Genomic DNA, 14,276 nt, shown 5'->3' with positions numbered 1-14,276 from the left:
ACAGAGACACACTTCCCCCCTGCCATTTCCAATCTGGTCTGGCCTGCCCCTTCCCCCCACACACACTTACCTGCTAGGGGGCTGTCTGTGTGTGTGTGTCTGCCTCTGCATGTGTGGTGTGTGTATCTGCCTCTGCGTGTGTGTGTGTGTGTCTGTCCCCTGCCCGCCTGGCAGCAGCAGGCACATAACATCGCATGGCTTTTGGGGCAGCGGTAGTGGGGTGCTTTTTGGCAACACACATTTTCAGACTAGGTGGTAGTGGTGCTCAATCTTGCCAGCATGCAAGTCAGATGAATGGGTGCAGCTGCTCTAGGGGTCAGCTCCAGCATACAAACCAACCCCATGCATTGGGTCCAGGGCTGCAGACTGGCCCCATGTGCTGGGTCTGGGACTATGCACCAGGTCAAACCCTGCATGCTGGGTCCAGGGCTGCACACTGGTTTAGCATGCCAGCCCTATTTGGCATACAGGAATAATGTCATCTGGCCTGTGGGGCTCTCCATGAGTCCACAAATATAGCAGCAGGAGAGAGCTGGTGTGTTAATTGCTGCCAGGCTCCCAGAGCTGTGGCAATTAACAGTGGCATTGACACTGCTAAATTTTTGGACCCATGGGAGCCTCAGGGGTTGGATGACTCAGCTCAATGGATTGGATCAGGCTTGCAGACCATATTTTTGAGCAGCATTGGTATAATATAAAATATTGGTACTCATTTGGGATGGGCTGCTACAGTCCTTCATGGCTTTATCACTTGTGAATAACATGGCCCACCCAAACTGGACTGATCAAATTTTCATGCTACACTGCATCACTGTGTGTAGAAAGCTGCAGCATGTAGGCATAATGTTCTCTATGCTTCAAGTTTATTATGGTACCAGCACTAAGATTTACATGTATAGAACTTCACCATCTAGGAATGTTTTTAAGGATGTAAATATAAACAGTATGGGCAAATGAACAAGTTACTGTGAAGTAAGGTAAAGTCTGAACTTAGACTACATTAGCCACTCCATAGTAACTGCCTTTGTGTGCCCACTGTTACCCCATGGTAAATGTGAGATAGTGTACCCCTTGTGGTAATTTTTTAATATGGGCACACAAACAAGAGAGAGTAACTGTTTAAGATGGCTTAAAGGCACTTAAATTAGGACTAATGGGTTGAAAACTACAAATGCAGGACTTACTCTCACTTGTAGGAACTGGTGGTGATTCATGGTAAAATTGTCTCTGGAACATGGAAGATATTCTATGGGAAATAGCCTGTTACTTAAAGTCATTTGTTACCAGGGAAGTAATTTTGCATGAACAGAAGTGTAAAAAAAGATCTAATTGCTTTTCTCATTCTTTAATATAGTCCCCTGCCTGAAAAAGACAGATGATACTATACTTTGGACTTTCTCAATAATTTAGGAAGCATATATCTGTAGTATTGATTCTTTTTTCCCCCTCCCACCCAATTCTAAACTATATACATCTATATTCCCTCTTGTTTCAGATACTGTCCCAGGGAGACAGTGCATGGCTTCCTGCTTCTTTCTGCTTAGGCAGTTTGATGATGTCCTGATTTACCTCAACTCGGTCAAGGTCAGTATTATTTATTTGCATTACTATAGGCCATAGGAATCTTAATCATAGACCATGACTTCACTGTGCTAGGCTGTATAAAAATATACGCACATGCAGTTCACAATCTAAGTATTAGGCAAGAGGCATTAAAAGAATACAGACAACCTGACCAGGATTATAAGAAAACAATAAGACAGCATGATGGATTGTGATCTCAACATATCAGCAACTAAACTGTTGTTAAGAAAAAGGAGTTTTGAGGAGGGTTTTAAAGGAAACTCATCATGTTTTATGTATGTAACAGATGTGGGGGCAGCATAGGAGACAGCAAAAAGTGTCTGAAAATGTGATGTGTGTGGTGAAGCATCAGTGGCTGATCCAAGGGAGGAGATTGACCTCCCCCCAACAACAGTGAATGAGAGATGGTATTATGTAAGGTGTGGAAAGACTGAGGCTCATGTTTGATAGAAAAAGTGGAGCTAGGAGAGGGAATGAGGCAAACTGACATGGCCAATGGAATAGGCTAGTAAAATGATCTCTGAAGCAGGATACAGAATGGATGTGAGCATGGCTTTATTGCATTTCTCAAAGCCAGAGAGAAGGATGTTGCAGTAGTCAAGTTGCAGGATGATAAAAGTTTTTAGTCATGTGGACAGATAGGAAAAGTCATATTGTGGGAAGATTTAAATGTAGCTTAGACATGAGAACATAGAAAGAGTCCTGAGATGCCCATTTTATGGATCTAAATGATAGGCAACATGATGTTGGTTTAGAAAGAAGGTTCTGGGGTGACAGAGAAACTCAGGTTGCACCATATTGAGTTTGACATGATGCTGCAACATCCGCGAGGAGGTGTTGTGAAGACAAGGTACTGTATTTTATTTTGGATATTTTTGTCGCTATACAGATGGTAATTGAATATGTGTTTGCAGATGGGATTACCCATTTGAAGAAGGGTGTTGAAGGGTGTAGATGAAGAAGGGTATAAATGAAGAGTAGAAGGGGACCAAAGAGCTGTGTAGAACCTGCACTGCTAGGTGAAGTGGGGGATGCCTAGAATCCTCTGAAGGAGTGATTAGAAAGGAGAACCAAAAGAGGTCTGTTATGGAGGCCAGAGGAGGACAACATCTCAAGAAGAAATACGTGGTTTATGGTGTCAAAGGCAACTGACAAGTCAAGGGGGATGAGGACTGGTTCAGAGCTTTGGTTAGAGAGAGGTCATTAGAGATGCCAGCAATAGATGTAACAGTGGAATGCAAAAGGCAGGAAACTGGCTTGGGGAAGGTCTAGAATGGAATTGGAAGAGACAAACTCCACATGTCTATTGTGGACAGCAGGCTCAGTCAGCTTAGAGGTGAAGGGAAGATGGATATAGTTGGAGAGGCAAATGGATTCAGGGTTTTTTTTTCTTTTTTTAAATATGAGAGAGACTAGTCCATGGCTTATACTAGGAAAGGAAAGAGCCAGAAAAGAGTGAGGTGTTAAGAAAAATAGTGAGGGAGATGTGGACACAGAGGAGATCGGGGGATAGGTTGAAGTCCTTTGAGGCAAGTAGAAGGGTGAGAAGAAGAGAGCAGGCTAGCTAATATCTACATCCATGATGGCAAAAAGGAAATGAAGTTGTAGGAGGGGAAGGGGAGGTAATGGGAAGGGTAGGGCAGGAGCCCATATTGTATTTTGTCAATACAGGCAGTCCTCAGACTTAGGACACAATTGGTTCCTGAAAACTGCATCTTAAGTCGAAACATTGTAACTTGGAACCAATTTTCTCATAAGAAACAATGTTATAAATGGGGGATTAGTTCCTGAACCAAGGCCTGATACCCTATTTTCACCAATAGGGTGAAAATTTACTTACCCCAGAATTTTGTACTCGATCAATTATAGATGAGTAATATAGCTACATTAATGTATTTATATTGTAAATAGAAATCATACTGATTTGGAAGGACTTGTTTGAGGTGTGCTGGACTTTGTGAAAGGCTCTTGGGTGGACTTTTTGAAGGGCTCTTGGCTGGAGTCTTCTCAGGAGTCTTGGCTGCAGGTTTTTCTGGAGTCTTGTCTGCTTTCTTAAAGAAAGTGTCCAAGCAAGTTTGAACAGATGTTCTCCAGGGAGATGAGTGACACAGCTAACTTGTTCACTGGCGTAGTGTCACAACGGATCAAGCATTGTAAGTCGAAACCGATGTCATAAAGTTGAAACAGGGTGTCAATTTATAAACATTTTAAGTGTGAAACGTTGTAACTCAGAACATTGTAAGTCAAGGACTGCCTGTATTCTTTTGTAGTAAATTGGAAATATCCTGGGTGGAGAGGAAGTGAGGGAGGTAGATATGAGTTTTAGGAATAATGACATGAGAGAGACAGAGGTAGCAGTAAAGATTAGTGTGAGTACCTTAACTCTTGTTATGTTTTACCAGCTGGTGGAGATAATTTTCTCTCTGTCAGTCCAAATAAGAGGATAAATGATCCTGTTGGGCAGTGGGGAAGGGCTGAGAGCAAGGGAAAGCTTCTTTAGTTGCCTGGTACTTGATTTGATTTTGTTGGAGGAGAAGGGAAATTGAGGGAATGCTGCTGTGGAATGATATATTTTTGTGTAACATCAAGAAGTGTTTCTTCAGCTCCTGGTGAGCTAGACCAGAGCTATCCAACTGGCAGCCTATGGGTTGCATGTGGCCCCCAAGGGTTTAAACTGCCACTCAGCTGATGCACTCCCTATCATGTGGGGTGCTGTTGCCTCCAGGGGCTCTGGGCTTCTCCCTCCTCCAGTTTCTGCTTCCAGTGCCTGCCCCACTGGGTGGCACAGTGGAATATGGAGGTGCTGGGGAAGCTGGGAGCTGGTGAGGTGGGTGGAAAGAGTGGCTCCCATGGATGTACATGCAGTGGAACAGGGTAGAGGGGGCTGCTTGCACAAATGATGGAGTGGGGTAGAGAGGATCTGCCAATGCACTGTTGTGGTCTGTGTGGGGCACAGCTCCCATCCTCTTAGAAGTTGATCAGCCATGAGTTAGACTTAGAGGAACAATATAGCAGTTCCCTTCCAAAATCAATCAGCAGGTCCTATTCATCACAGAACAGTGGTGTATGTGTGCATATTTACACTTCTCCATCTTACACCCAAAAAGCAACTCCCATAACTCAGTTATTTAAGAGATACTAATAAACACATGAATGCGACTTTCATGTAGTACCCAGTAGAAGACAGTGGCGTCTACATGGTGGAGTATATTCATGCACAAACTCACCCCCCCCCCCCCAACTTCTTGGATCTGACATGTCATGTGAAATATATGCAGATAGTTCCCATGGTTTGACATTATTTATTTTGTCCCACAATAACATAGCAGAGTTCAAAGTTATTTTATAAAGAAAAAGTAGATGAGGAGGTAGCAAACTATGCATTAAAAATGCAGACAAGATAACTAAAATAAAGGCAGCAGGACATGAAACTGACAAACAGTAGCTGTCAAAATAGAGGACTGGTAAGGTATACGGGAGAAATATGGTGCTGCAGAAAGCCAGTTCTAGAAGTTTGGTAGCACAGCCCATGTGAACATTGCCTCCTGACAAAGGCTGGGTGCCAGTTGGCACCATGCCACCTTCATATGCTTCAGCCAAGTTAACCACTTGCATGCTGTGCACTTTCTGGGCTTGGTTTCTGTTTGATGCCACTCACAAATCTGATATCTCAGCAGATGACAGATGTCTTTACAGGCATTGTCTAAACATTTAACAAGGGTGGGTACCAGATTAACCCTTTTCCTTGTTAAATTCAAACAAAGCAGTAAGTGATATTTTGGGGTGTGTCTAGACAAGTTCCTGTGTCTGAAGCACCACCACAAGCATACCCACCTACTTCCTCCCACTTCACACGTGCTAAATCCCAGCCATAAAGCAATGCAGTGTCTTTAGAGCAGTGCTGAGTATTTGCCAGTCACCTGAGGTAGAGTCCGAGGACCACAATGCCTCGTTTCCAGGATTTAACAAAATTGGGTGGGGTATAAGTCATAGCGGCAGTATTGGATGCAGCCTGGTGGAACTCATTGCTACATGATATTATTGGGCATTTATACACATACTTTTTTTCCCGGGACGAGCAGGAGATCTGCCGCTTCAGAACAGACTTGATTAATCCGTATGCAAGCTGAGGTAAACTACACTGCACTGCACGCGTTCTATAAATAGCAAAATGTGCATCAGTGCGCAGAAAATAGCAACGGTGCACTTTTGAAATAAAGCACCTCCAAGGTGTTTTAGTTCAAAAGTGCATCGCCGCCATTTTCTCAGCGCTGATGTGCATTTCACCACTTATACAACTGCGTGCATTGCAGCACTAGGTGCTTTTCAGAGCGCCCGCGCTGCAACACATATATGTGTAAAAATGCTCATTGAGATCAAAAGGTTAGTAGGATTCAAAGAGACTGCACTTTTATACAAATAGCAAAAATATTCAGTTTTAAGTATTTTTAAATGCGTTTCTAAAAGGACTACAACCCTAATACTTCATGGCCTGATGCAACATCTAAATAATAGAGATAATTTAAACATTCCTGTTAGGCGTGTTATCCCATATCTTCCTGCTTCAGGGTTTTTTGTGCCTTTCTTTGAAGCAACTGGTATTGGCTACTGTTGAAGACAGAACACTGAGTAGATGGACCACTGCTCTACTTCGGTTTTGCAACTGCTGTATTATTATAGTTGGGTGGATTGCCCAGTCTGCATTTTGTGCTTCATTGTCTGGTATCCAACTTGTCTGGAAGCTGTACAGCTTTACAAGTAGAGTTGTGGACAAGTAGAGTTTGCATTATGTTTTTTTGGCAAACATCACTTCCATCAATGATTGATTAAAACTGCTTTAGGCACTAGCACGCCTCAAAGGACGCCTTGCTATGAGTGTCCTGCCAGCTGGCCTGAGGCTGGCTTTTTGGCACCAAGGACCATCTGGGGAGATGATCTAATCCAGCACCAGCTGAGCTCTGGTCACAAGGAATGCTCCATTGTTCAAATGACTGTCTGAGCAACTAACTGAGATGGACACCACTCAGAGCAGCAAGTAATGTTATGATAAGACTGTAGGGCTTAAGGTGAATTCAGTACAAGACCAAGAGGATAGTGACAGACTTTATCCAGGGCAAAAACTGTCTCTGGTAGATAAAAGAGCCTGACTAGTGTTAAGACATTGAACCTGGGGTATTTAAACAGGTTGTAGCAGTTCAGATTTCTAATGCAGATGCAGTCAAGCTAGGTGATACAGCTGACTATAGTTGGCAACAGATTTTTTTTTTTGTTTTTTGTTTTTTTTACCCTGTTCACACCCAAATGTACCTATAGCTTGTCACGAGCTCTGATAGAAATTGCAGTGTGAACATGGCCTTGTATATGCTCTGGGAAAGACACAGCACAAGAAAGATAATTCTGAGCTTCTTTGGTGTCCAGCACTGAAAGGGTATTGAAAATGAACTTTAAGTAAGAAGGTTGGCTATACGTGCACCACGAATGGCATATTGTTCACCAAGTTTGCCTGATTTGGGACTTAAACTAATTCAGGCAAACCATCTGTGAGGGAGACTCACAGTGTCACATTTTAGTTTTAAGGGTAACTTAACTAACTTGAGGTAGGAGGGAGAAACTGCTCACTATTAACCAGTCTAAGTTTTAAGGTGTGTGTGTGATGGGAGTGGTCATAGGGAAAGAAGCCATGGCACCATAGCATGTCTTAGCATGCCTAGAATGAAAGATCAACCCAGTAAAAGCTGCCAGCCTGCAATTTCTGGGTTGGAACATACTCCAGACCTGCTATTGTTAATACTCCGGAATGTTTCAGCTATGTTTGCAGTCACAAACTCATGATGGAAAGCCACTCTAATTCTCTAGCCAGTGTTTATAAATGTCTTAGGTTTATAGTGTTCTTTCCCCACCTCCACCCCATTTGTCTGGTGTAGGCTGATTTAGATCTTGATTCTTTATTTTTCATATTGTATACCATGTGGAACTGTGCTTTGTTTTATTTTCTTTTTTAACCTGTGTGTGGCTTATTTTCCAGAGCTACTTCTACAATGATGACACTTTTAACTTTAACTACGCCCAAGCCAAAGCTGCCACTGGCAATTTCAGTGAGGGTGAGGAGGTATGTCTGTTGGCTTAAACAATGGGAATGTTTCCTACATGCCCCTCCTCCATACAAATATTGCTCTCACTCTGGTTGGGATCCTGCAGGTTGTGTGGAACCTGAGCTCCAAGAATTGAGAAGTATATCTTGCTCTCAATTAACAGGATTCAGAAGAAGTAGCTCGCTCTAACCTTGCACTGTGGAAATAATGCTGTTAGTGCATCACAGGAGCACTCCCAGCTATTTCTAATTGATCAGAGATTAACCCCTTGATCACGGTTTCTGTACCCTGTCTGGGATTCCAGGCAGCCTTATTGTTCAGGCAGAGCAAAGTCTGTTGAGTGAAAGAGATTGGATAAATGAATGTTCACTTAGGGGTTTGTGATATGTGAGAGGAGAAAAAAAACAAAAAATGTTTCCACAGCATCCAGGTAGGCTTGAGGAGTTTTGCTTCTTCCTATGCACAGCATGTTTTGTGCATTGGAAGTTGAAGTACACACAGAGTAATAACTGCTCTGAAGAATGAAGTGAGACTTCTCAAAAGCAGTAAAGATCAGAAAATTGGAGTGGGAGGTAGGACAAGAAACCCAGCATGTGATTGTTCTTTTAAGTCAGATGGTTTTGATAAAAGTATTTTTTTAACAGTCTTCTGATATTTGAACACCTTAGATTTCTGGGACAATATGATGAGAGGTTTGGGTGAAGGACAGGAAGAGCTAATTTCTTATTTCTGTGATTGGAATTAGGGCTTCTCCAAAAACCTGCCCAAGACTGATAGGCAAAAAGGGTATGTGTTACAGTCCTGTCAGCTCAATTTAGTTGGTTTAATACAATTGAAAAACCCCTCTTAACTTTTGTGAAAATTCAAGCTAACAGGTTTGAAGTCATATTAGGAGGCCACTTATGGTCTCTGGCAGTGGTACTCAACCTTTTTTCCCAGTGGGCCAGATGGACAGTGTCTGGTTGGACTGTGGGCTCCATGGTGGTTCCAATCTAGTACCTGGGGCTGGCATGGCGGACATCATCCGACCATCGGAGTTGGGCAGGGGGCAGCCCAATCTGAGCCCAGCACCGCAGAGGGGAAAGGGGCCTTCACCTAGTTCCGCAGTGGGGAGTGGGGTAGGGATGTGAGCCTACCGGGGGGTGAAAGGGGCATGGCTCAGTCCCATCCTGGCCCTGTGGGGGAAGGGGACATGGCTTGGGCCTGACCCAGCCTTGCACGGGAAAAGGGGACATGGCTTGAGGAGAAGGGGCATGGCCTGGCCCAAACCAGCCCCACTGGAGAAAAGAGATGTGACCCAACCACATGGAGGGAAGAGGGCATGGCCCAGCCCTGCGTGAGGGAAGAAGACCCAGTTTGGTTCTGACTGGGTTCACATATTAATGGCCACTGCTCCCTGCTGCCAAATTTCCCAACCTGTGGGGAACCCCGCAGGCCAGATGTGATGGCTCTATATGCTGCATTTGGCCCACAGGCCAGAAGTTGAACTAAACGATTGCACTCTTAAATATACTGCATCTGGGTTGCAGAAACACCAAAGACTTATAAAATTAACCTTGAATAATGAGTCCTCCTACTCTAATCTGTATTTTTACAAACTGTGCTGATTGGATTTTCATTATATAGATGACAATTTTGGAGCTGCTTATAAATTTAAGTAAGCCTATTGGTACTGTTTTGGTGTCTGGTGCTCTGTGACTGTGGCCACACATCCATATAAGGATTACCCTCTTCAGTAGTTCATTAATTTATTAAATGTCTCCAGAAGTAACCCTCTTTGTAACATAATTTTTCAAAAAGAGTGGCCCCTCTGGGCCTAAGGGACCAATCTGCGGGGTGAAATGCTACTCATAGCAATAATGCTCCATTCTGAATTAGAGCATTAGCAATGTTTAAACAATAAAAACCATTTGATTGATTGACAAAACATTCTTTTCCAGTAAGTGTTTTATAATTATGGGCAGAATAACCCGTATACATGGAGAAAGGGTTTTAATTTTTTGCCAGCATCCCCAGTAAAGAATGGGTATTTGTATCTTTTTTGCTGAGTGAAGCCACAGAAGATTTAAGAACACAAGACCACCTTTACCTCCTTCTGACTGTCAAATGCAGTAATGAGTCTGTCTCCATAATAAATTGTAAAAGGTAGTATTTTGACCCAGAGCCTCTCTAAAACTGATGGCTTAAGGGCTGTTATTGCTGCTCCAGAAACTTCAGGTCTGTTTCATACAGTAAGTGATAGAGGGAATGGAAGAGATCATCATTACCGTGAGGCCTCTTCTGGTATTTTAGAAGGATGCTAATTTCATTGCTTGCACTACTTGCTAAACAGTTGCATTCCTAGTTGTTTTTCCCATATCCCCATCATCCTTTATGCTCTGCTTGTTGTATATCAACACCCACTGGCAGTTGTTCAAGCAAAGCCACACCCTCCCCATAGTTTGGCATTGTAAAGCTGCAGAAATCCCATGATAAGCATAGTACTGTTTCAGTTCTCCACCTGCCTGACACAGAAATACTCCTGTACATTGCAGTTTTATACTCCCAATTCTTCCTATCAAGCTGCTTTTTGTCTGGCGTAAACCTTGGCTGTGTATTGTGGTGAGGCAGATCTAGTTTCTCTATATTGCGGAGTGCACATGCACGCATACACACACACTCCTAATTACTTTTTCCCCCCCACAGGTGTTCCTGTTGATCCAGAATGAGAAGATAAAGAATGATTATGTTTACCTTAGCTGGCTAGCTCGCTGCTGTGAGTCACTTTACTCTCAAAATTGCTAGATACAGATCCCCCTTTTTGCATCGGTCTTGGCAATCTGCTCATTCTATGTTGTGGGTGGATCTAGTGCTCCACAAAAGTGAAGAGAAAAGTGCCTTGACTGTGATCAGCTACAGTGTGACCAATTTACTGCACAAGCAGTGCATCTGGCTGATTTTTGAGATGGCTATATTTCAGTGTTGACCCCAGCATAATTCTATCAATGTACTGTACCTCCTTCCTGAGCTGTAGGGATATTCTCTTGTCAGTCCACAACAATCTGAACAGAGATTACCAATCTTAATAGTTTGTAGTTAATTTTTTCCCCAATGTAGTAGCACAAATGTTTCCTTTTCAGTTTTTACAATATCCTGCCAATCAAGGATATATCTACACTGCATTCAGTCTGATGGTTGCTTGCCAGTATTGCTTACATGGCTTTTAATCAGTTGGAAATCACACAGTTGGTGGTACCTTTCTGTAGGCCAACTCAAATCTGGAGATTTTTCTCAAGTTAGCCATTTCCTTCAACAACACCCTTAACTTCCTGAGCAGCAACCATTAGAAAGTAGTCTGTGCTGAAGATAGATCATCAGCATATATGATGTGACCTTCTAAAATAGGTCACTTGGAGCCTGCCACATCACGTCACACATGCGCAGCTAACCCCTTTCTCTAACTGCTTTGGGATTCCAGAATTTCTTTCCCAATCCATAAAACTAGAATGTTTGTTTATTGTCAGTTTTGTTTTTTGAAGTTTGTCCCTGGAAATTATTAAGGTTTCAACCTGATAAAAGATCTCTTGGGTTCAGAAGGAGACTATAATGGTGATTTGGGAGGTAGTGTACTTCCTTTTTTAATTATGTAGTAAAGAAGTTATTTGACATTGGTGCTAGGGATGTTGTAACTGCTCAGAATACTTCCTTTTAGATAAAAAGTTTAAAACTAAGATACTTTGGTCATTAAAAGATCTCACAGCACTTGCATAAGAGTAGTTAAGTATTGTTGGGTATATTAGGTAAATGCTGTCTTGGTAATTGTTTTCTTCATACTAAATTCACATGTGTGGAAGTTGAGTTACTAAATTATTATCTGTCTGTCTTTAAAATGCACTGGTAAACAACTGTTGCATTTCATTACAGAGAAAGCTGCTTTCAGGGATAGGTGTAGTGATCCCTTTATTTGCCAAGCATGCAAATTGCTTTGGGATCTTTCTGGTTGAAAGGCCCCATATAAGTATTATAGCATACTCATTTTGAGTATGAACAAGTATTGAGTTGTAGACATGTCTACCTTAAACTATTTGCCAAGGGCCAAAGATGCTGGTAGTGCAGCTTTTTAGGTGCATTACACAGTTAGCTCTTTTGCTGATTATATAGATCTTACCCTAAAAAAGGTAAAAACTCATTATGTTTCATCTCCCAGCATAGTACTGTCTTTCTGTATATACACAGCTTACTAGTTGTTAAAGAACTATAAATGCATTTTTTTTTCATGCAGAGAACTGTGGTTTGTTAGGTTTTCAGTGACTGGATATCAGGTCATCATATAAGACATGTCTCTCCTCTGTAGTGTGTGCTACTACTAGAGCTAATGAAACAAATATCTTGCTTCCTGCTCTGCAGAAAACGTCCGATAAACACCTATTCTGATGACCATTATCACCTCCCGCACTGCACTTACTTCTGCAGTATTATACCATATGGACAGGTCTTCCTGATTTCTCACTGTCTCTGGCTGGCAAGTAGATTATGCTCAGAAATATGATAATGTTATGTAATCTTTAACTTAACTGAGCATTTTACTTATCAATAGAGGTAGTTTGTGCAGAGAAACTACTTTTGAGTATCTTTTCAATGCACTTCAGAAGATTTACATTGGTATCTCCAGTTAACATAGGCAATAATTGTTGCTTCTCTTGACTTCTGTGCCAGTAATGCCAAGAACGCAGAAAACTTCCCTATGTTAATGGCCAGTGTTCAGAAAGGTCTACCCCTCTCTTCCAAGTTCTAGCTCAAATTCAAGAAACTATCTGGCTCCGCTGATATATAGTTATGTCTGAAATTAACAGGCCAACTTTTAAATTAAATACAAAGAGCAGATTTCTTAGCTTCAGAAGACCAACTTTTAGAATTTTGTCTCCCAAAGTATTGGGAAAATCTCCTTACTGGAATTCAAGTATACTTCCATTCAGGAGCTTGTATGACTAATTGTGTTTATACGATTGAGGTTTTAGGTAAAAGCCTACCTTTTGTTATATAAGCAGGGTTAAATAACTGCACGATTTTGAGGGTTCTTGAAAGAAATTTGCCACTGGAAGCATGGTGATAAGGGTCTTGCCTACACTTTGCATTCCTTTAGGCTATAGAACCATACAAATTAATGTTTACAATCAAGTGGACACTGGGCATTGAGGACTTCAGTCTTGTGTCCTTCTGTTAAGTTTTTGTGAATGTGAAAATGGACAATATTGACTCTTACAGTTTTGAATACATCCAGAAATAAGAGGATGCCACAGTCCAACGCCACATACTAAATACTTTCTTGAGTATAAATATTCTCCACACTCTAACTAATTATCTCTAAAAGCCCTAAGACTTTATGGAATCATAGAAAATTAGGGTTGGAAGGGACCTCAGGAGTTCATCTAGGATGGAGGTCATTTGTGGATGGTACCTTTATGACTATACCAAAGCTTAAGAAACTGTAAGTGAATTTCAGTTGCTTAATACATTTTAGTACTATGCTACAAGTAACAGAATACATATGGCAAACTGGATACAAACTCTTTTCAGTCTTTATGACAACAGACATGTCCTTCCAAGACAGCTGAAAGATTTTCAACAAGTTTTTATTACTTAAAGGATATGAAGATTATTTTACTTGGTTTTGTTAAGACACCTGATTACATTCAGTCAAAGCTCGACTTGATGTTAAAATGCACTTCATGTGCTTGAGACTGTTTCATTGGCTGAGAATGCTGTTATAAGCACTGTTTGTTCTTTGCTGAAGGAAGATAAGTGCTAACAAGAAACATTTGTAATGTTTCTTCATTTTTGTGGTTGTTGGAGTATCTAAGTTGGAAGGATAGTGAAGCAAGATACAGCTATTTTTTCACAAAATTTAAACTTTTAAGGCCTTTACTACTGTTGCCATTCCCTAATTTTCAGATGTGTAATGCAAGCCTTCTCTGTATCTTCCAGCCTAATTAATACTCTGTTGATATACTATAATGTAAATCTGAGATGTTATTTCCATCCCTGCTTCTTGGAATCCTTTTACACTTTTGGCATTTCCTTTTCCTGTGGGTAGTATTTCATATGAAGTAGACCAGTGGAGTAATCTGTCACATGGTTTTCCAGAATAGACGAACCAGTGATCCATTGTAGCCTTATTAGTACTCTGTTGATATAATGTAAATCTGAGATGTTATGAAATTGCATCATTTGCAGGTCTAGCCTTATAATTGTCACTGGTGGGGCTGACGAATTTGCTCTTTATTCTATGGCAGTATTTTTCAACCTTTTTTTCATATGTGAACCCCTAAAAATTTTTGAATGGAGGTGCAAACCCCTTTGGAAATTGTGAATGGTGGTGTGGACCCCTTTAAATTGTAAGTGTGGGTATTTACATGCTTTTGATTGATCATAGTAATGTTTGTGGACCTCTTAGATATAGTCTGTAGACTCTTAGGGGTTCACAGACCACAGGTTGAAAACCAGTGTTCTGTGGTGTTTGGTATGAATGGGAGATTTTGGTAGACTGAGGTGCAAAGGTTACAGACATTTACTTCAGCTGTTATTGGGCAGTATTTCTTTGCTTTTTCAACTTCCTGTTCT

The 14,276-nt window shown here is 41.5% G+C and overlaps 1 protein-coding gene across 8 annotated transcripts in view; it reads left to right on the top strand.

Annotated features, from left to right (window-relative positions):
- IFT56 (intraflagellar transport 56) overlaps positions 1 to 14,276 on the top strand; it is a 68,500-nt gene that overhangs the window by 36,236 nt on the left and 17,988 nt on the right. For 6 of the 8 annotated variants that reach the window (XM_019480921.2, XM_019480923.2, XM_019480919.2 and 3 more), the window contains 3 exons: positions 1,496 to 1,584; positions 7,610 to 7,693; positions 10,362 to 10,431. In XM_019480921.2, the coding sequence (XP_019336466.1) occupies positions 1,496 to 1,584; positions 7,610 to 7,693; positions 10,362 to 10,431 (243 nt within the window). The remainder of the gene's footprint in view (positions 1 to 1,495; positions 1,585 to 7,609; positions 7,694 to 10,361; positions 10,432 to 14,276) is intronic. The other 2 variants (XM_059726241.1, XM_019480924.2) reach the window with 2 other exon arrangements.

Source organism: Alligator mississippiensis, chromosome 4, assembly GCF_030867095.1.
Source record: "Alligator mississippiensis isolate rAllMis1 chromosome 4, rAllMis1, whole genome shotgun sequence".
NCBI classification, from domain to species: domain Eukaryota; kingdom Metazoa; phylum Chordata; order Crocodylia; family Alligatoridae; genus Alligator; species Alligator mississippiensis.
This window is presented reverse-complemented; position numbering and strand designations above follow the sequence as displayed.